Source organism: Dendrobates tinctorius, unplaced genomic scaffold, assembly GCF_039654945.1.
Source record: "Dendrobates tinctorius isolate UK_male_01 unplaced genomic scaffold, ASM3965494v1 ptg000032l, whole genome shotgun sequence".
NCBI lineage: Eukaryota > Metazoa > Chordata > Amphibia > Anura > Dendrobatidae > Dendrobates > Dendrobates tinctorius.
Window position 1 is genome coordinate 42,475,556 of NW_027361700.1, and position 20,843 is coordinate 42,496,398.

General features: G+C 45.7%; 1 protein-coding gene across 1 annotated transcript; it reads left to right on the forward strand.

Annotated features, from left to right (window-relative positions):
* Nucleotides 1-1,658: 1,658 nt before the first annotated feature.
* On the forward strand, nt 1,659-20,349 carry PHB1 (prohibitin 1). The gene is made up of 7 exons (XM_073572834.1): nt 1,659-1,812; nt 3,731-3,835; nt 4,606-4,767; nt 4,879-5,021; nt 7,268-7,384; nt 18,480-18,575; nt 19,707-20,349. The coding sequence occupies exons 2-7, from the start codon at nt 3,748-3,750 to the stop codon at nt 19,917-19,919; spliced, it is 819 nt and encodes a 272-aa protein (XP_073428935.1). The 5' UTR covers nt 1,659-1,812; nt 3,731-3,747; the 3' UTR covers nt 19,920-20,349.
* The last annotated feature ends 494 nt before the right edge of the window (nt 20,350-20,843 follow it).

The window sequence follows — 20,843 nt, forward strand, 5'->3', positions numbered from 1 at the left end:
TTGCAGTGTTTTTTGAAGCAGGCAGATAAGGGGGACAGTCATGCTGACTAGTGCATCATCTGCACTCGCCATCCGCGTGGAATCATCGAAGGCACGCAAAACGAAGCAGATGTCCTTCATAGAGGCCCACTCAGTGGTGCTGAAGTGTGACCAGCGCACATTGCGACTTGTTTGCGCCTGATGCAGCTGGTACTCCATGACTGCTGCCTGCTGCTCACACAACCGCTCCAACATATGTAACTTTGAATTCCACCTGGTGGGTAGGTCACATATGATGCGATGTTCCGGAAGGCGTAATCGGCGCTGCAGAGCAGCAAGGCGCGATCTTGCCGTGCTGGAACGCCGCAAGTGAGCGCACTCTATGCGGCCCTTGTGCAGCAGTGCATCAAGATTCGGATAGTCCCTCAGAAAGCTCTGCACGACCAAGTTGAGCACATGTGACAGACATGGGATGTGAGTGAGGTTGCCAAGGCCAAGAGCTGCCACCAGATTTCGGCCATTGTCACACACTACCAAACCTGGCTGGAGATTCGCTGGCACAAACCACACGTCGCTCTCCTGCTTGATGGCATTCCAGAGCTCCTGCGCTGTGTGGCTTCGATTCCCCAAAGAAATTAATTTCAGTACGGCCTGTTGACGTTTGGCCAATTTTAAGGCCCTGTTACATTTAGCGATGCACCAGCCATCCCGACCACGATATGACCCGGTCAGAATCGCTGCATCGCTAAATGGTCGCTAATAAGCTGCCAAACAGGCAGATCTCACCAGCGATGCAGCGATACTCGGCGGTGCTCACTCACCTGTCAGACGCAGCGATGATGACCGTCTTCCGCCCGCGTCCATGGCTACAGCAGGAAGCCGACGAGAAATGGACCAGGCCGATCTTGCGCGATCAGCAATATCCAGCGGGGAGGCCGGTCGAAGGTGTCACATGTAGCGAGATCGCTAGCGATATTGCTGCTGCGTCACAAAATCAGTGACGCTTAAGCGAGATCGCTAACGCTATCGCTAAGTGTAAAAGGCCCTTTAGGATTTTTGTGTGATATTATGTCCAATTTGCCTTTTTTCTGTTTTTCTTTTTTTGTGTTGTTCAAAAACACACAAGGAAATAAACGTGTATAACAAAAGACCTCATTGTCTGGAACAATTTGAATGGTGCTAACACTTTCAGCTGTGACTGTATGTGGAAGTTAGACGTATGGACTGGGGCTATATATAAGTGATCAATTTAAAAAAATTAAGGAAACGGGCCATAATCTCGTAACGGAGTCAGCCTGTACGCCCTGCTGTGGACCTGCCATACTGAGGCAGAGGTCTGTCAGGGGGCGCTGTCTGCACCATTATGGCAGCGTCTTTACCATTGGAAGATGGAGGTGACAACTCCTCAGCTGTAGGGGCTGGAGGACGTATTTCTGCACTGCACACAGGAGCACAGTTACCCCCTCAGGGGTCAGAGTGGCAGCAGCGGACGGAGGACAGATTACTGTCACACATTTACATTATTACTCCATAATATATAACAACACCCGGAATTCTAACATTGCAGGAAAATGACCCTTATTGCGGCAGTGACTCCTCCCCCTGTCACCATGTGCCAAGGGCAGCACGGAAATGTCCGCCTTACCGAAAGGAATGCTGGTTATTGTAGTCTTCACGTCTTAGACTCTCAAGCGGGAAAGATGATTTCAAACTACAAATACCGTGGAGCAGCGCGCCAGCGACCGGCCAATAACTTTACAGTCTACTGAAGGCAAGAGGTTACGCATGCGCAGAAAGCTGCGTGTCTCATGTGGAGGTCAGAGCTTTGAGGAGGTGAGTGCAGGGAGGCCGAGGAGGGAATATTGCTGGGTCATGGGGGTCTTATATTGGTGGGAGGTCCATAAAAGGGGGTGCACTGTGTATGTGTTAGTGTCTACCCTGATAATCAGACATTTGTACGTTCCCTGCATACATTATAGAGGAGCCCCTGAGGCTGGTATACAATGTAGAGTTGTGGCCTCTGCTTCGTAAAGTGCTCACCAGTCACTCAGACCCCATAGCCATAAAGGGAAACATTCTCCATAGCTATTTGTGGTGTCCTGCTTTGGAGAACTACTGCTCCCAGCATACTGGGAATTGTATGTGTGAAATAGCCACAGCCTGCTTCACTGAGCAATACTATGTAGCGAGCAAAATCCAGTTGATGGCGTTCCGCACAGGTATTATGCTTGGGAAGAGTAAGGCTGTGTTCACACACAGTGTATTTTTAGCGGTTTTTACCCCAGTTTTCACTATAAAACCGCTAAAAATAAGCTTCCCAGTCATTTCTATGCATTTTGCACTTTTTGTGCACATTGATGCTTTTTTTACCGCGAAAAAACCGCATCGCAGTAAAGAACGCAGCATGCTCATGAGGCTAAGTGCACACGTTGTAGAAAATTTCTGCTCAAAAACCTGAATCCCTTCCCAGAAACCACACCTATTTTTCTGCAGAGGTTTTTGCGCAAATCCACAAAATTAATGAGCATGCTGCGTTTTTTACCGCAATGCGGAAAAACGCATCAAAACCGTGCAAAAAATGCGGAGAGCCTCCATAAGCCATAGTGTCTGTGATGCTGCTGCATAGGGGTGGGGGGGTCCGCTGCTGCGTGTAGGGGGTGCTGCTGTTTGGGTTGGGACACAGCAAAGAAAGATTTTATGCTTTTATTCCCATCTTTATCATTGCCATAGAATAGGAGATAAGTTGGTGGGGGTCCAATTAGTGTGAACTCTACCCATCCCAACAATGCGGCTCTGTAGATCTCCAGCTGAATGGAGAAATGGCTGAATATTCATACTTCTGGTCCTTTCACTCTCTATGGCAGGGGTGGGGAACCTCAGGCCTGTGAGCCATTTATGGCCCGCACTGACTTTCTCCAGCCCCCAGGTAAACTCCTGGGGGTCACAGTGGTTGGGCCAGCAGATGGGTTTTGATGACCGCCGCCTGTCAATTTTTTCTTTTTTGTGCACATGGAACGCTGAGGAGCATGTAATGAGAGATTCCGTCCTGACACCAGTACCAGCATCAGGACGTATTTTGTGGGGCGTTAACGCATGATCTTCTCGGCCCCCGAAAGGTGGTATAAATATCCAAATAAGTCTTGGCAGAAGAAAGGTTCCCAGGCCTGCTCTATTGGACTGACAGCAAGAGCAAAGTAGGGTGCTTAGTCTGACAGTCCCATAGAGAGAATGGAAAGAAGGTGCCATTTCTCATGACAGCTTGAGATCTGTAGAACCCCTGTAGTGTTTGGTTCCCCCAGTGATCAGTAAGTTATCTATCTAATAGACATGGGGTAACTTATTGGGAATAACCAATAACTGTGGGAACTTCCCATCATGCACACTTGATCATCTTGTGTTTAGTAATGAGACACAGTGGTAAAACGGCTTATCTTCTGATAATATTGTGATAGATACAGTATATATAATCTATCTTGAGAGAGCATAAACCTTTTCTTTAGCGCTTTTTTTTTTTTTTTTTTAATTTTTTTGCCCATATTTTATGTGACTGAAGGTAATAAATTACGATAATAGACTGCAATCAAGGGTGAGTATCACAAGGGCTCTGGTCGTAAAATACATGGAAATGCCGCCACCTACCGGCAGTTTGATTTCTGCGCGGCTTCATATTCTATATTAGTCTGATCCTCATATTGCAAATGTTTGCATTACTATTGATCTCTTAGTAATAGCTGATATTTTGTCATTGCAGGCCCCGTTATAAAGAAAATGGCAGCAAAGTTGTTTGAATCTATTGGAAAGCTTGGTCTTGGGTTGGCCATTGCTGGAGGTGTTGTAAACTCTGCCTTATATAATGGTAAATTAATTTAGCAGATTTCATGCATTCTGGGAATTGTATTTTTTATTATGTAGGAGGGGCATAAGAGGGGGTAAGCCGGGGAGCATCCGTCATTTTAGTCAGTTGGGCTAGGGGGCCCTGACAGGGCAGTCAGCCCCGTAACATTTTGAAGATAGTAGCCCAGCCGTTCCGGGCCGGAGGGCCAAAGAGAATACAGCGCGGTATACAGAAGCAGAGATCAGAATAAGAGATTGCAGCAGGGTGGGCTTTATTAAGGCATCATGTGGCATCTTGCTTTGTGGGCAGATGCCCTTTTGTCTGGGGCGAAACAGGGGATCTCCCAAAGATAGCAAAGCTGAACAGAGAGGATGCTGTGATGCTGACCGGGATGTCCCGGGGATGTTCTAGAAGAAGACAGTGAGAATATAGGGAAAGAGAAGGTGGCAAGCTGTGTACTACCTGATGTATATGCTGTAACTGAAGTGAACGGACTGAGAATGTATAAGAGTAAAGTTTCTTGTTTAAAGTGGGAATTGGACTGTGACTCCATTTCTACCAAAATTTATGAAAAAAGTATACAGCCACCTAGGGAAAGCCCTGATGGTGAGAAGAATGGAGCAACAGGTATGCTGACAGAGAACTGTGATGTGTATGTGAGGTGAGGCCAGGGTGCGCCTGGGCTGTTTACCTCCTCCACGACTACCACCCTGGCTGACCCTCACATATGGTTGTATAAATTTGTCTCCACACCTTTCTCATTCTAATGTTGTTTTTAATTCATCCTCTAGTGGACGCAGGGCACCACGCTGTCATTTTTGACAGATTCCGAGGTGTTCAGGATATAGTGGTGGATGAAGGTACACACTTCCTTATTCCCTGGGTCCAGAAACCAATAATATTCGACTGCCGTTCACGTCCTCGTAATGTCCCCGTAATAACAGGAAGCAAAGGTGAGCATAAAACCTCAGCACCATGTCATACTGACAAGACTGTAATCTGGATCTGTATATATAATATGTATGTAGAGGTGGTATTTATTAGTCACATCCATCCCGCCACAGATCTGCAGAACGTGAACATCACCCTGCGTATTCTCTTCCGGCCCATCGCCAATCAACTGCCACGAATCTACACCAGCATTGGAGAGGACTATGATGAGAGAGTTTTACCATCCATTACTACTGAGATCTTGAAGTCGGTGGTGGTGAGTGTAAACTGACTGCAGGGAAAAGTATCACTACATTGAAAGATTCTCAACCCTTCCCTCCCGTCTAGTATGACTGTGCCATAATAGGACATGGACATGGGTTACCCTCATGAGACAACCCACTTAAATGGAATGCGAAAACTACCTATATAAACAAAGGTTTTTGTTTTTTTTTCTTTCTAGCTCACGTATTTTTTTTTTTTTTTTTATCATATCACTTTATTGAAAAAAAACAAATATAATTCCTTAAGTCTATTACTAGACTCCAGTTCTGGGGTTCTGGGCAGATATTAGTAGAAGGACAGATTACAAGGTAAGGGTTCAATCACATCTGCATTTAAACTCGACAAGAGCAATGTAAGAAACCTTTCATTGTACTCCCTACAATCTGCGAGTTTTAATTCACCTGGAATTGGGGTGAGGAAAAATTAGCAGCATGCTGCGTATGGCCATGTGAAATGGCCGAGACCTGCCAATACAAGTCAGTGGGTGTGAGAAAAGAATCTTTGCCCTGCAGACCATGAGTGTGCTGTGTGGTGTGTGTTTTTTTTTTTTTTTTTTTTTTTTTTTTTTTTTTTTAAGCACCCATCTGTTAGGAAGCCCTGATATGTGTATATCGTGCATGGTGACTATAAAACAGATTGATTTAATAAACCTTTGGTTATTTAGAAATAAGGTGGACGCCATGTCATTTTCTTGGGAGGTGAGTTACCCCTTGTTAATAATCAGTAAAGGATAAGTAGACAGCTATGAGCTAAAATTAATTGCCTTGGAATCCCCATATTTATTACCACATTCTCAGACTATAAACATCAGCCCCCAGCTGTGGGCTTTCCCTCAGCTGGTTATGAAAATTAAGGGGGAGCCCATGACATTTTTTTCTTTAATTAGCTAAATACATGTACAGTAAGCTATGCACTGTACTAATGATATAGCTCACTGACTTATTTCTGTTTAAGAAATAAGTCAGAAATAAGTGTTTTACTAGTTAGAAAACTAGCTTAAAGTGACAGAGAATTACTGTATGTAAAAGCTCATATTAAGAACACATTGCATACACGTCATACGGATGCTAGGTGAGAGGAAAAGCGTGTAACACTCCCCCAACTTTTCTGGATGAGAATCTCAGCTACTTTTGATGTGAACATACCCTAAGGTAGCACCTCTATATACAGTAGATGACACAGGTTCCTGATGGTCACAGCTCCAACTCGTGCACAATGGCCTTTGTCCAGGTCAGATCATGCCCTGCACAAGCCAATGAGTCGTAGCCTAATGTTAAGCCTAGTGGCCAGTGAGATGATTTATTTTATTTAATAACTTGGAAAATAGGGAAGGAGGAGACATCAAAAATACAACTAGCTTAATGCTGACTTAAGCAATGATATTTTCTTAAAGTGTTTAACTACTTCAAGACCGGTCCTAGGCAATAATAGAGCTTCTGCGTGTCATTGTACAGGTGTGTGAGCAGGATGCTGGCTGTCGCACATTTGGACTTCCAGAAGAGAGAGGCAGACATGATTTATGACCATGTCTACCTTAATTGCTGTATACTCAGTACTAAGCATACAGGTTATCATACTTTTACATCTGAACCCAGAGACTGTAAAAAAAAAAAAAACTACTTCCCGTGTGAATTTCTGTTCCTAGACCTACCCCCATCAAAGCAAAAAAATGTACTGAAAAGAACACAATTTAAGCTTAAATTTTTATGCCGGAAAACAAAAAAAAAAACAGCTGGGGGAGTTGTGCTCTGCGTAAATAACGTTTGTGCATCTAATAATTTTTGGCCCAGTAGTTCTCCGACAGTATATCGATCCTTAGGATAGGTTATCGATACCAGATTGGTGGGAATCCGGCGCTCCTTTACGATTTGCTCCACCATCGGCTAGATATGTACAGCACTGCTCCCTTACCCTCTTTAGTAGCCGCTCCTGTTCACATGAAGTGGGGATGTGACAGGTGCTGTTCTGTACAATGCTGACATCTGATATTGATGACCTAGCCATGATACAAGTAGTCATAAAAGCAGTAGAAGACCCCTTTTTAAGGGGGCAGACATGCATCAATTGCTTTGCCACAAGCTGTAATTGTTGCCATTTCAGCAGGAGAGTCTGCTTTTCTCCAGTAAATGTCTCCCAATCTACCACCACAGGACTTGATGACTTTATGCCTAGACTATCCTGGCCAAGCCTTTGTTATAAGTCTGTATTGATCATGACCTTTCACTACTTGTCTGACAGGCCCGGTTTGATGCAGGAGAACTGATTACGCAGAGAGAGTTGGTTTCAAGGCAAGTCAGTGAAGATCTGACGGAGAGAGCGGCGACATTTGGTCTCATCTTGGATGACGTGTCACTCGTAAGTTCTAAATAATTCCTGTGTCTTGTGTCACTAATGGCTTTATGTAGTCAGAGACTCCATACACTTTAAAAGGAAGGTGTTGTGTTTTTTCATAATTTAATGTGAAAATACTATAAAAAGATATTGTCCCCTAAGCTTGACTCATTGGTGTGTGTGTGTGCTTTTTACTGCGTTAATGCAGCCACTGAGGGCTGCCATCTTACCTTTCTGGCTGCTGAACGACACTTTCCATGCTCATTTACAGCAGTCCCTGGGCATAAGAGACGAGTCGGCTCCCGACCCCTATCTGTACCATTGCAGCATCAGCTGTGAACTGGGCATGCCTCTGTGGGCAGCTCAATTCACAGCTGTAGGTGTGGCCAGGCGCCATTTTATTGGAGCCCAGTGCTTTCCTTTTAGCTCCATTTACACTCTCTTGCATGCCCTGGATGCTGTACTGTTCCAGCATAACAGGGCTTGGATGTTCACTCTTCACTTACCAGCTGCAGGAGAGGATACAGGACGAGCTCCTGGAGACTGAGTTGCTCTTTCCAAAACACCCGACCAGCTGCTCCCTGCTCTTTCAAAACACTTGGCCATCTGCTGGACATCTAATCCTCTCCTGTGTGATACTGACTGCTAAGCCGTGTACCTAATCATCTCCTGTGTGATACTGACTGCTGAGCCGCGTATCTAATCCTATCCCATGTGATACTGCTCTCCTGAAATATTCTGTGCTGCTATCACTCTGCTGGTTTTCTGTGTGATCTACATGGTGGTATTGTGTATGATCTATATGGCGGGATTATGTGTGAACTATATGGCGGTATTATGTGAGAACACTATGGCAGTATTATCTGCTAAAAGGGGACCCATTCTAGGGTGGTTCTGACTGAGCACCTGCACACGGGTCAGGGATAATAGATGCAGTCAGGGGAGGGCTGGTGAGGCAGCTGAATAGAGGGGTCTCATTTTTATTGTTACTGTATGGCTACATTTTTCCCCCCCCAGCCTGCTTCCCAGCGTCACCCCGGACTGCGCCTGTCGCCTCACTTTCACACATGGCCAGGACAGGATCTGAGGAGGGGAATGTGGTCTTTGCATGCAAAGTCGGGATCAGAACAGGCCATCAACCAGCAGAAATGTTTCCTGGATTTCTGTGATGCTGTCACCCTGCTCCTCCCCCATATATCTCCCTCTGTGCCCTCCATAGATCAGCACACTTCTCTCCTGAAATACTCGTGCTACTGTCACCCTGCTCCCCCATATATCTCCCTCTGTGACCCCCCCCCCCCCCCCCCCCCATAGATCAGCACACTGCTCTCCTGAAATACTCTGTGCTGGTGTCACCATGCTCCTTCCACAGTTTTTCTCCCTCTGTGACCCCCATAGACCAGCACACTGTTCTGAAATACTCTGTGCTGCTGTCACCCTGCTCCCAGAGTCCTTGCTGCCTGCCATCCTTGGTGACCCAAGATCCCATTCCTCTCCACAGATCCTGTCCTGGCGATGTGTGAAAGCGAGGTGACAGGGGCCTGATATATGGTGGAAGGAGCAGGGTGACAGCAGCACAGAGTATTTCAGGAGAGCAGTGTGCTGGTCTATGGGTGGCACCCTGTTTGGTGCCAGGGATTGTACATAGAGCGCTGTGTTTTATACACATGGATGGACCGTTTGCTTGTCTGCTCCACAGAAATCCAGGAAACATTTCTGCTGATTGCTGACCTGCTCTGATCCAGACTTCGCATGCAAAGACAGTCAGTAACTTTGCAAGCCCCATCAAAATGGCTGCTCACTGTGTTCCTAGATGTCATCCTCTCTTTTCCCTTAGCAAACACCCAGAAGGGGAGGAGACAAGTGACACCATACCCATGTCAGCAGATTCTGCCCATAATTACTGCAGGGCAGTAATGTGAGCTAGTTGTACACTAGGTTTTTGTGCCAAATTTCAGTAGCTGCTCCCCCTAGTGTTAACAAGTGGAAATGCCAAACTTTTTAAAATTATTTTTCATATTTTACAAAATTATAAACAAATGATAATATTTTTTAAGAAAATGTAAACGTTAATTCTTCAAATTTTTTCAATTGCTGAAAAAAATTTTTTGGATGGCACCTTCCCTTTAAGGGAAGTTCAGCTTTTGTAAACTACTTATAAAATAAAACCAGAAGCTGCTCTGGAAGCAGCCATGATTAAAAAATCTCCTTCCTTTGTTTCTACAGCCCCTGTACTGAGCTACATTGGGTTACAGCTGCAGACTGTCTGATATTATCTGTCCATAGACCTTGCTAGTGTACAGTCTGCAGACTGGCTCATAGTATGCAACAGACAAAAGACGGTATGGCTGCAGTATCAGACTACCCATGGTTTGTTTTTGGTCTGGTGCCATGGAGACATACATGTGTTAACTGCAGTCTTCCAGCTCTTTGCCTGCAGTATTTCTAGTTTCACTAAATCGGTAACTACAATGTGCAACCAAACCTCCTCTTCCCATCACTTAAACATGAAAAATTTGGTGAAAGATCCCCTTTAGCTAGAGATGATGTAATTGTGGCGTAAAACTTTTCTTTAGCCCCTTCATGACTCCGGACGTATGCATATGTCCAGGTTGATGGGTACTTAACGACCTTGGACGTATGGATACGTTAGCTGACACCCGGCGCTCACTGCCAAGACCTGTGCCTGCACCTGACCCGGCAGTTTAACCTGCCAAATGCTGCGATCGAGTTTGATTGTAGTATTTAAAAGGCAGGCAGACTGAAGGAACTTCTCCCCTCTGATCGGCATCATCGTGGGAGCCTAATCGTTGCCAGGATGACCCAATGTCGTAATAACACCCAGGACACCAGGCTCTAGCAAGTTTGTTAGATCATGTGCATGATCTAATGAACTTGTCTGCAGCACTAACAGGTTAAAAAGCATAGCAATGCTCTTGCATTGCTATGCTTCATATCTGCGATCATACTGCATTAAAATTAAAAGTTCCATAGTGGAATTAAGAAAAAAAAAAAATTGTTTTAGATTCACTCTAAATATTACACATCTGTTATTGCCCTATAAAACTGTCCCACTAGTGAACACTGTTAAAAATAGACCGACTGGGCATAACATACTGGGCAGTACACTGTACGGGAACTACAAGGTTCTGGGCACTACAATAGCAGATTAGCATTTTTCACTCTGCAACATCCAGTGCTGCCAGCTTGTGGAAAGCAAACAGAGTCCAAATCATCACTACTCTTGTAGATAAATTCCTTGACTTGAGGGGGGGGATTCTGCTCTTCTAGCACTTAGAGGCTCTGTATATGGAGTCTTCAAACTATTCTAGGAAAATCTGCCCTCAGAGAGGCAAATAGTGCTCCGTCTGGCGATGTGGCTACAGTCACATCTGCTGAATGTGCCAATGCCACATAACTTGTGGGACAAATTTTGGTGCCATTTTTACCCATTTCCCTTTGAACATGTAAAATCTGGAGCTATAACATTTTAGTGGTAGAAAAGTAATTATTCTTTCTGCACCGCCCAATGGTATAAAATTTCTGTGGGGCACATGTGTCCATATGATCACTGCATTCCTAGATTAATTCATTGAGAGGTGTAGTTTGTAAAATGGTGTCTGTTATGGGGGTTCTGCTGTTCTGGCACCTCATGGGCTCTGTCAATGTGACATCTGAACTCTAATATGGCGTTTCTTCCCTTCTGAGATTTGCACTGTGCCTCAAAAGTAGTTTTTGACCACACACGGGGTATCGGTGTACTCGGGAGAAATTACACAAAAATTGTATGGTGCAATTTCTCCTATTACCCTTGTTGAAAAAAAAAAATCGGGACTAAAAACATTTTTGTAGGAAAAATGTTTTTTTTTTTTTTTTTTTTTTTTCCTCTCACAGCTCTACTTTCTAAACTTCTGTGAAGCATCTGGTGGTTTAACCCCTTAGCGACAGAGCCAGTTTGCAGCTTAATGACAAGGCCAATTTTTACAATTCTGACCACTGTCCCTTTATGAGGTTATAACTCTGGAACGCTTTAATGGATCCCGCTGATTCTAAGACTGTTTTTTCGTGACATATTGTACTTCATGTTAGTGGTAAAATTTCTTCGATAAGTCTTGTTTATTTATGAAAAAAACTGAAATGGCGAAAATTTAGAATATTTTGCAATTTTAAAACTTTAAATTTTTATGCCCTTAAATCAGAGAGATGTGTCACACAAATTTCTTAATAAATAACATTTCCCACATGTCTACTTTACATCAGCACAATTTTGGAAGCAAAATTTTTTTACTCTGTCGCCTTATTGGGGGGACACAGAACCGTGGGTGTTATGCTGCTGTCCACTAGGAGGCGACACTATGCATAATCTGAAAAAGATTAACTTTGTCTCCTCCTCTGCAGTATACACCCCTGGACGGCGTCGGCCTTCTCCAGTTTTTGCTTAGTGTCGCAAGGAGGCACACCTCCTCTTTTTTTTTTTTTTTTTTTTTTTTTTTTCGTCGGAACAGATGAAGAAAAGTGGGTCTCCTGCGAGACTCCTGGCATGGCTCCTTCCTTGGCCCCCTTTTTAGGGGTGCCCAGTTGAAGTGGAGATGGCGGTTCCCCATGTCGCTCCTTCCCCAGTCCCTCGGGTACTGGTCCGAAGGCCCTAACAAATCTCCCGTACTTCAGTGGCCGTCTTTTCGGTGAAAAGCTGGATACAATGATATCCAATGCTACCGGGGGCAAAAGTACTTCCCTCCCTCAATTAAGACCAAAACGCACGTTTAAAAGACGTAATCAATCTAGTTTCCGATCCTTTCGGAATTCTTCAGGCTGGTCCGTCTCACGCCCAGCACAAAACCGTAGTCGTTTCCCCCGCAGGGACAACACACGTGTGGCACAGTGGCCTGACAGGAACTGGCAGTCAAAGGCAAGCCAAGAGAAATCTAAAGGAGGAAAACCTCAGACTTTTCCCTCATCTTGACTCATGCCCTCCTGAAGACACCCCACTTGTAGGCAGACGCCTGCTACTCTTTCAGCAGGTCTGGCTGCCTATTACAGACGACAAGTGGGTCAAGGAAATAGTGTCTTCAGGATACAAAATCGAGTTTACTACCAGCCCACCGCACAGGTTTTTTCCCTCTGTCCCTCCAAAATCCCCGCTCAAAGCTCAGGCCTTCCGTCAAGCGGTTTTTTTCCCTCCGGCAAGCAGGAGTCATAGTGCCGGTCCCAGCAGAAGAGCACTTCCGAGGGTTCTACTCCAACCTGTTCGTGGTGCCCAAGAAAGGAGGCAGCGTCCGACCCATACTAGACCTCAAGCAACTCAACAAGTATGTTCGAGTTCGTCACTTTCGCATGGAATCCCTCCAGTCAATCGTTGCGTCCATGGAAAAAGGAGAATATCTCGCCTCCATAGACATACAGGATGCATACCTGCATATACCGATTGCTCCCGCCCATCAGAGGTTCCTCAGATTCGCAATCGACCAAGACCATTACCAGTTTGTGGCCCTCCCGTTCGGTCTCGCCACGGCTCCCAGAACATTTACAAAGGTCATGGCAGCTACCATGGACGTTCTGCACTCCAGAGGCATAGTAGTCGTTCCATACCTGGACGACCTTCTCATCAAGGCCCCCACCCTCAAGGACTGTGAGGTCAACGTCTCGATCACGATCGACACTCTGAGGCGCCTGGGGTGGTTAGTCAATTTACAGAAGTCCTCGACTACCCCGAGTCAGTCTCTGACCTTCCTGGGGATGTTATTCGACACCTCCAAGGGTCTGGTGATTCTCCCCAGAGACAAGGCACTGGCTCTCCGTCTGGGAGTTCACACACTCCTCCAAGTCCCCCAGATCTCTCCGGTATGCCATGAGAGTACTTGGCAGGATGGCAGCAATGGAGACGGTACCGTTTGCCCAGTTTCACCTCAGACCCCTTCAACTGGCCATCCTCAAGTCCTGGGACAGGAATCCGTTCTCCCTCAACAGGGAGTTCCGGTTATCAGCAAAAACCAGGAGGTCCCTGCACTGGTGGCTCGAGCCAACCTCGCTTGCAAGGGGAAAATCCTTTCTCTCCGGTCAATGGAAAGTTTTGACCACCGACGCAAGCCTTATAGGTTGGGGCGCGGTGCACCTGCATCACAGAGCGCACGGCAGGTGGTCACCAATGGAAGCGACCATGCCCATCAACATCCTGGAAATCCGGGCCATCTTCCTGGCGTTGAAAGCCTTCCATCACTTGCTAGCAGACTCTCATATCAGAGTACAGTCGGACAATGCCACGGCAGTGGCATACGTGAACCATCAAGGCGGCACCCGCAGCATCCAGGCGATGACCGAAGTAACACGTATCCTACAATGGGCGGAGAATGCGAGGTCGGTACTCTCTGCGGTCCACATTCCGGGTGTGGACAACTGGGAAGCCGACTATCTCAGCCGACAAGGAATGGACTCGGGGGAGTGGTCTCTCCATCCCGAAGTTTTCTGTCAGATCTGTCATCGTTGGGGCACCCCGGACGTGGATCTAATGGCATCCCATCTCAATGCCAAGGTTCCCAATTTCATGGCCAGGACGCGCAATCCGCGGTCGCTCGGAGCAGATGCCCTGGTTCAGGACTGGACCCAGTTCCAGCTTCTGTACATTTTTCCACCTCTTCCCCTGATCTCCAGAGTCCTGAGGAAGATCAAGCAAGAGGGAGTTCCCACCATCCTGATCGCTCCAGACTGGCCCAGGCGTACATGGTACGCTGACGTCGTGCAACTCACAGCAGACGCTCCCTGGCGTCTCCCCACACGTCCAGACCTTCTGTCACAAGGCCCGTTCTTCCACCAGAACTCAGGAGCTCTCAATTTGACGGCGTGGCCATTGAGACCTGGGTTTTGACCCAAGCAGGTTTTTCACCGGAAGTCGTTAAACCATGATCAGGGCTCGAAAGCCAACTTCAGCCAGGATTTACTATCGTACCTGGAAGGTTTTCTTCACATGGTGCGAATCTCGTGGGCAGATCCCACTCCCCTATTCTCTTCCAAGGGTCCTCGGTTTCCTTCAGTCAGGCCTGGACGCCGGGCTATCCCTGGGCTCGCTGAAGAGCCAGGTGTCAGCGCTTTCAGTGCTCTTTCAGAGGCGTATTGCTAACAAGCTGCAAGCGAAGACTTTTCTCCAAGGGGTTTCCCGATTGGTTCCCCCCTACAAACGTCCGTTGGAGACGTGGGACCTCAACCTGGTCTTGACAGCACTACAGTCACCTCCTTTTGAACCCCTTAAGGAGGTCTCACTCCGCTTTCTATCACAGAAAGTGGTTTTCCTGGTGGCGATCACCTCGCTACGCAGGGTGTCTGAACTTTCAGCTCTTTCCTGCAGACAACCCTTCCTGGTTTTTCAGCAGGACAAGGTGGTTCTACGTACAGTCCCATCCTTCCTTCCGAAGGTTGTGTCCAGCTTCCACCTCAATGAGGAAATCTCACTACCGTCCCTTTGCCCGGCTCACGTTCATAGGGTGGAGAAGGCTCTGCATACGCTTGACCTTGTCAGAGCAATGCGTGTTTACGTGTCTAGGACTGCTCCTTTCCGGAAGTCTGATTCACTTTTCCTTCTTCCAGAAGGCGTTCGCAAGGGCCTACCGGCTTCCAAAGCTACCCTTGCTAGGTGTATCAAGTCCACCATTCAAGAGGCTTACCGCCTCAGCAATTCTCCTCTTCCGGCCGGTATCACGGCACACTCTACGCGGGCGGTAGGGGCCTCTTGGGCCATTCGGCATCAGGCCTCGGCACATCAAGTGTGTAAGGCGGCCACTTGGACTAGCCTGCACACATTTACAAAACACTACCGAGTGCATACCCAGTCCTCAGCGGATGCGAGCCTGGGTAGACGGGTCCTGCAGGCGGCAGTACCTCAAGTCTAGGGGACTGTCAGCACAATATTCGTCCACTGCTTCCCGCCCAGGGACTGCTTTGGGACGTCCCACGGTTCTGTGTCCCCCAATAAGGCGACAGAGTAAAGGAGATTTTTGTGTACTCACCGTAAAATCTCTTTCTCTTAGCCTTTAATTTGGGGACACAGCTCCCACCCTGTTGCCCTTGCGGGCCGTTGTTACGGTTGGGTTCTCATATTGTTGTTTGAGCTCGTTTATAGTAGCCGCCTTACAGGCATGGTTATGTTTCTGGTATTTTCCTCCTAATGCTTTTGCACAAAACTGGAGAAGGCTGACGCCGTCCAGGGGTGTATACTGCAGAGGAGGAGACAAAGTTAATCTTTTTCAGATTATGCATAGTGTCGCCTCCTAGTGGACAGCAGCATAACACCCACGGTTCTGTGTCCCCCAATTAAAGGCTAAGAGATTTTACGGTGAGTACACAAAAATCTCCTTTTTTGTTAGGAAGTTATAAGGGTTAAAAGTTGACCAGCGATTTCTCATTTTTACAACAAAATTTACAAAACCATTTTTTTTAGGGACCACATCATATTTAAAGTCATTTTGAGGGGTGTACATGACAGAAAATACCCAAAAGTGGCACCATTCTAAACACTAGACCCCTCAAGGTGCTCAAAACCACATTCAAGAAGTTTATTAACCCTTTAAGTGCTTCACAGGAACTAAAGCAATGTGGAAGGAAAAAATTAACATTTAACTTTTTTTTGCAAAAAATTATTTTCACAAGTGTTAAAAGAGAAAATCAACCACAAAATTTGTTGTACAATTTCTCCTGAATACGCCGATACCCTATATGTGGGGGTAAACCACTTTTTCAGCACACGGCAGAGCTCGCAAGGGATGGAGCGCCGTTTGACTTTTTCAACGCAGAATTGGCTGGAATTGAGATCGGATGCCATGTTGCGTTTGGAGAGCCCTTAATGTGCCTAAACAGTGGAAACCTCCAACAAGTGACCCCATTTTGGAAACTAGACCCATTAAGGAACTTATCTAGATGTGTGGTGAGCACTTTGAACCCCCAAGGGCTTCACAGAAGTTTATAACGTAGAGCCGTGAAAATAAGAAATCTATTGTTTTCCACAAAAATGATCTTTTCGCCCCCAAATTTTTATTTTTTACAAGGGTAACAGGAGAAATCATACCCGCACAGTTATGTGATTTGTCCTGAGTACGCCGATACCCCATATGTGGGGGGAACCACTGTTTGGGCTCATGGGAGAGCTCGGAAGGGAAGGCGTGCCATTTTGGAATGCAGACTTTGATGGAATGGTCTGCGGGCATCATGTTGCGCTTGCAGAGCCCCTGATGGGCCTAAACGGTGGAAACCCCCACAAGTGACCCCATTTTGGAAATTAGACCCCCTAAGGAACTTATCTAGATGTGTGGTGAGCACTTTGAACCCCCAAGCGCTTCACAAAAGTTTATAAACGCAGAGCCGTGAAAATAGTCTTTTTTATTTCCACAAAAGTGATTTTTTTTTTTTTTTTTTTTTTTTTTTTTTAGACCCCCAAAGTTGGTAAATAGTGGAAACCCCTCAATTCTTGCTCTAACCCTAATCCCAACCCTAATCCTAGTTCGCCCTAACCCTAATTCTAGCCCTAACCCTATTTTCTTTATTTCATTATATTGGCCTATATAAGGGAGTGATAAATGGGGGGGTTATGTACTATTTTTTTTTTATTTTGATCACTATGATCGTTTATCATAGTGATCAAAATAATGAATGAAATCTGACAGCCGGAGATGGCAGATTCCCGGCGGGCGCACTGCGCATGCGCCCGCCATTTTCAAGATGGCGGCGCCCATCGGAGGATGCCGGCAGGACGTGGGACCACCGGGAGGGGACGGAGGGCCACGGAGAGGTACCGGGGGGGATCGGGGACCCTATTTCTCTATCCTCTGATGTGCGATCACATCAGAGGAGAGAGAAATTAAATGTAAAATCGCGGCTTTTTTTTTTTTTTTTTTTTGCGGTCGCCGTTATAGGGTTAATAACGGCGATCGCAAAAGCGGGGTCGGTAAAAACCGACCGATTCATGTTCTCTGGGGTCTCGGCTACTCCTGGCAGCCGAGACCCCGGAGAAAATCCGACACTGGGGGGCGCTATTCACTTAAATCACAGCGCCGTGAATTAACGGCGCTGTGGTTTTAGTACCCTTAACTACCGCCGTTAAAAGGCGTATCGGCGGTCGTTAAGGGGTTAAGATGCTCAGCACATATCTAGATAAGTGTCTTGTGGAGTCCAGTTTCCAAAATGGACTCGCGTGTGGTGGTTTCCACGCTTTACGCACATCAAGGGCTTTCCACACGGCCTGGCTTCTGATTCCAGCAAATTTTGCATTCAAAAAGTCAAATTGTACGCCTTCCCTTCCAAGCCCAAATAGTAGTTTTCCTCCACATATGGGGTATCTGCTTACTCAGGAGAAACTTTTTTTTTTTTTTTTTTCTCTATGAATAAACGCAAGTCATATCATGCAAATTTTAGCACTATCCTAAAGTACAATATGTCTCAAGAAAAAACAATCTCCGAATCAGTGAAATCTATTAAAGCATTCCAGAATTATTGCCTCATAAAGTGAGTGGTCAGAATTGGCCTGCTCATGAAGGTGAAAACAAGCAAGGGGGTGAAGGGTTTACTTTTTGCCTCTCCTCCTTTGCAGAGAGAGTCAAAGTATTTGGCACCTAATGAGTTAATGAAGTCTCAGTGAGTGTTATTAGTTTTCACTGGCGGATGTACTTCTCCCTGTATGATGCAGACTTGTGATAAGTGAACGTGCTCTGATGAGGTGTTATCTAAGCATGCTCCGTTGCTAACAGTATCTTTTGGCGTGCTTGAATAGCATGTTCGAGTTCCCGTGGCTGTTAGACAGCTGCAACACGTACAGGGAATCCCTGCTTTCGCTCAATGCTCCCCTTTCTGGTGCCGTGATTACTTGCTACAGCAGGTTCCAGGTTCACTACATTAGCCTGGTCAGTGTCAGCAGAAAAACACGGACTTTAACAGGTGGAACAGATGTCAATACTTGACAAGAGCGCAATCAATTCTGATAATTTTAGATTGTGTAAACGGAACCACTATTCTGCCGAGGGCGTTTGTTGGGAGTTTTACTTCCTTTTTTTTCTTTTTGCTCTATTATATCTGATCATTCTTTTTAGGAAGTGTCGTGGTTCTATGTAAATACCTTGGGTAATGTTCTTCTTCTTCACAGACTCACTTGACATTTGGTAAAGAGTTCACAGAAGCTGTAGAAGCCAAACAAGTGGCCCAGCAGGAGGCGGAGAGAGCCCGATTCATCGTGGAGAAGGTAAAAACTTCTATGGGGATGTATATGCCTGCTCAATTTAAGGGACTGTCTGGATTTTTAAGAATTTTGCCAATATGAACTTAGTAAAAAAAAAAAAACACCCCACTATACTTGCCTTTCTCGAATCCCCTGGCACTCCAGTGGTTCACAACAACCATGCCACAGTCATGTGTCAGGCATCATTGTCATGACCATCCCACCAAGGACAACATCTGCAAGGAGTTTGTATGTTCTCCCCGTGTTAGCGTGGGTTTCCTCCCACATTCCAAAGACATTCTGATAGGGAATCTAGATTGTGAGCCCCATCGGGAACAGTGATGATGATGTGTGCAAACTGTAAAGCGCAGAGAAATATGTTAACGCTATATAAAAATAAATATTATTATGACCACTACATCCAATCGCTGACCTCAGCAGTGAAGCTGTCGAGTGACCACTGAGGCTAATGGTGGTCATGTGTTGCACATGATCTATATAGGAAGTAAGAAAAGACCCCTTAAGCTGTTTCAGCTTCAACAAGCTTTTAACTATTCGCTCAAGTGGTGCAAACTGCCATATCTGTGCATGTCCCTCGCTGAATACTAGAATGGGGGTTTTCCACCAGCCAAAAGATTGCAGCTAGAAGTAGTTGAATGTAGATGTAGGTCATGCATATGAAGATGGCATGCGGGAACTGCAACTCCTGCATCACTATCACCATTCACAATAGTCACAGACCCCCTAATGCGGACGTGTGACTTCAGCCTTTGACTAAGCTGCAATACCAGGCTACGCTAATTCTTTGATCCCTCTAGTTGTCTCATATTGTATTTTTAATCTGATGAAGGTCCTGGTTAGAGATGAGAAAACATGTGGGGTGTATCACTAAATGGACAGCACTGCAGAGAGATCCAGAAATTATTAATTTTAGTTGATTATTTCATGTGCCCCATACAATTTGAGATGATTAAAGAAGATTGTTTGCAATTGGGTATTATGGATCCCGTCACGTAGGATAGCCGTGTTTACCACTGAGATAATACAGTGGTCATTTACGTGTATGATCTAGGAATCTTCCTTCTGTGTCTGACATGTAAACCTGCAGCGACTAATTTCATACACAATTTAATCTTTTCTTCCCTTATTTTATAGGCCGAGCAACAGAAAAAGGCTGCCATTATTTCCGCTGAAGGAGACTCTAAGGCAGCTGAGCTGATTGCAACGTCGTTGGCAGAAGTCGGGGACGGCTTGATTGAGCTGCGCAAACTGGAAGCTGCTGAAGACATCGCGTACCAACTATCTCGGTCCCGTAATGTAACATACTTGCCCTCAGGACAGTCCACACTACTACAACTGCCGCAGTAGTCTGAGGGAGCGTCACCCCAATCCCAGTTATTGTCTATGTCCCCAGTAAGGTCTCAATCTTCAGTTCAGGAAGCAGTGGACTGCGTGTGACTCTCCATCATAGATGAGGCAAGTGACCTAATGATCCTCTAGTCACATGGAGGAGGCAAGTGTAGTAACACGTGACATTAATGGCCAGATATTGGTAATCCATAACACATGCTCTTGGTTCTCTATATTGTGATACATTGGTGTTCTGTCACTTGACTCTGATATGGAGTTGACTCACACAGCATCTTAACCAATCTGTGCCTCCTCTGTTACACCACAAGGCCAAGATGTAACCTGACCAATAATTCTATGCGATTATATAAAGAGAGCGCACACACTTGGTTTTCATAGTTCCCCCAATAAAACAGGATTTTCATTAATAAAATAAATAATAAGAATACTTTGGCTATGTATTTTTCCTATTAAGTCTAGATTTGACATGTTATAGTAGTTTGTATTTCCCTTGAATTGGCAATGTTTGAGCATATCGACAGTGTGGTGTCCTTTAATTATTCCTCCTGATAAAGTATGAATACATTGACTACTGGATGTTGCTATTCCATGTGTCAATGTGGTCCAGTTAGTGCTATAAACAGCGTAGTAAATGAAATTTGCTAAAATAGACCAGGTTTTCTAAAGGCTGGGGCTGCACAGCGACATTGGTCACGTAACAGATGTCATGGTCAAAGTTTGCTAGGTATCACTGCGACATTTACAGTTCAGTACCAGTGATTGGGTTGCATTGGGACCTCAAAGAGTACTGCAATAAGTAAGTTTCAAAAAAAAAATCTGACACCGTTGGATTTCTTGCACCTTGTGTCTGTTTTTGTCCGGCTCGCACTAACACCCTGCTTACTTGTACTGAAATGGAGCAGCGCCACCTAGCAAACTTTG

Bases quoted from the DNA above. Each gene is read 5' to 3' on its own strand.
- PHB1 (XM_073572834.1), top strand. From the start codon at position 3,748: ATGGCAGCAAAGTTGTTTGAATCTATTGGAAAGCTTGGTCTTGGGTTG. The intron at 3,836-4,605 runs GTAAATTAATTT...TTCATCCTCTAG, and splicing joins AAACTCTGCCTTATATAATG to TGGACGCAGGGCACCACGCT. The intron at 18,576-19,706 runs GTAAAAACTTCT...CTTATTTTATAG, and splicing joins CCCGATTCATCGTGGAGAAG to GCCGAGCAACAGAAAAAGGC.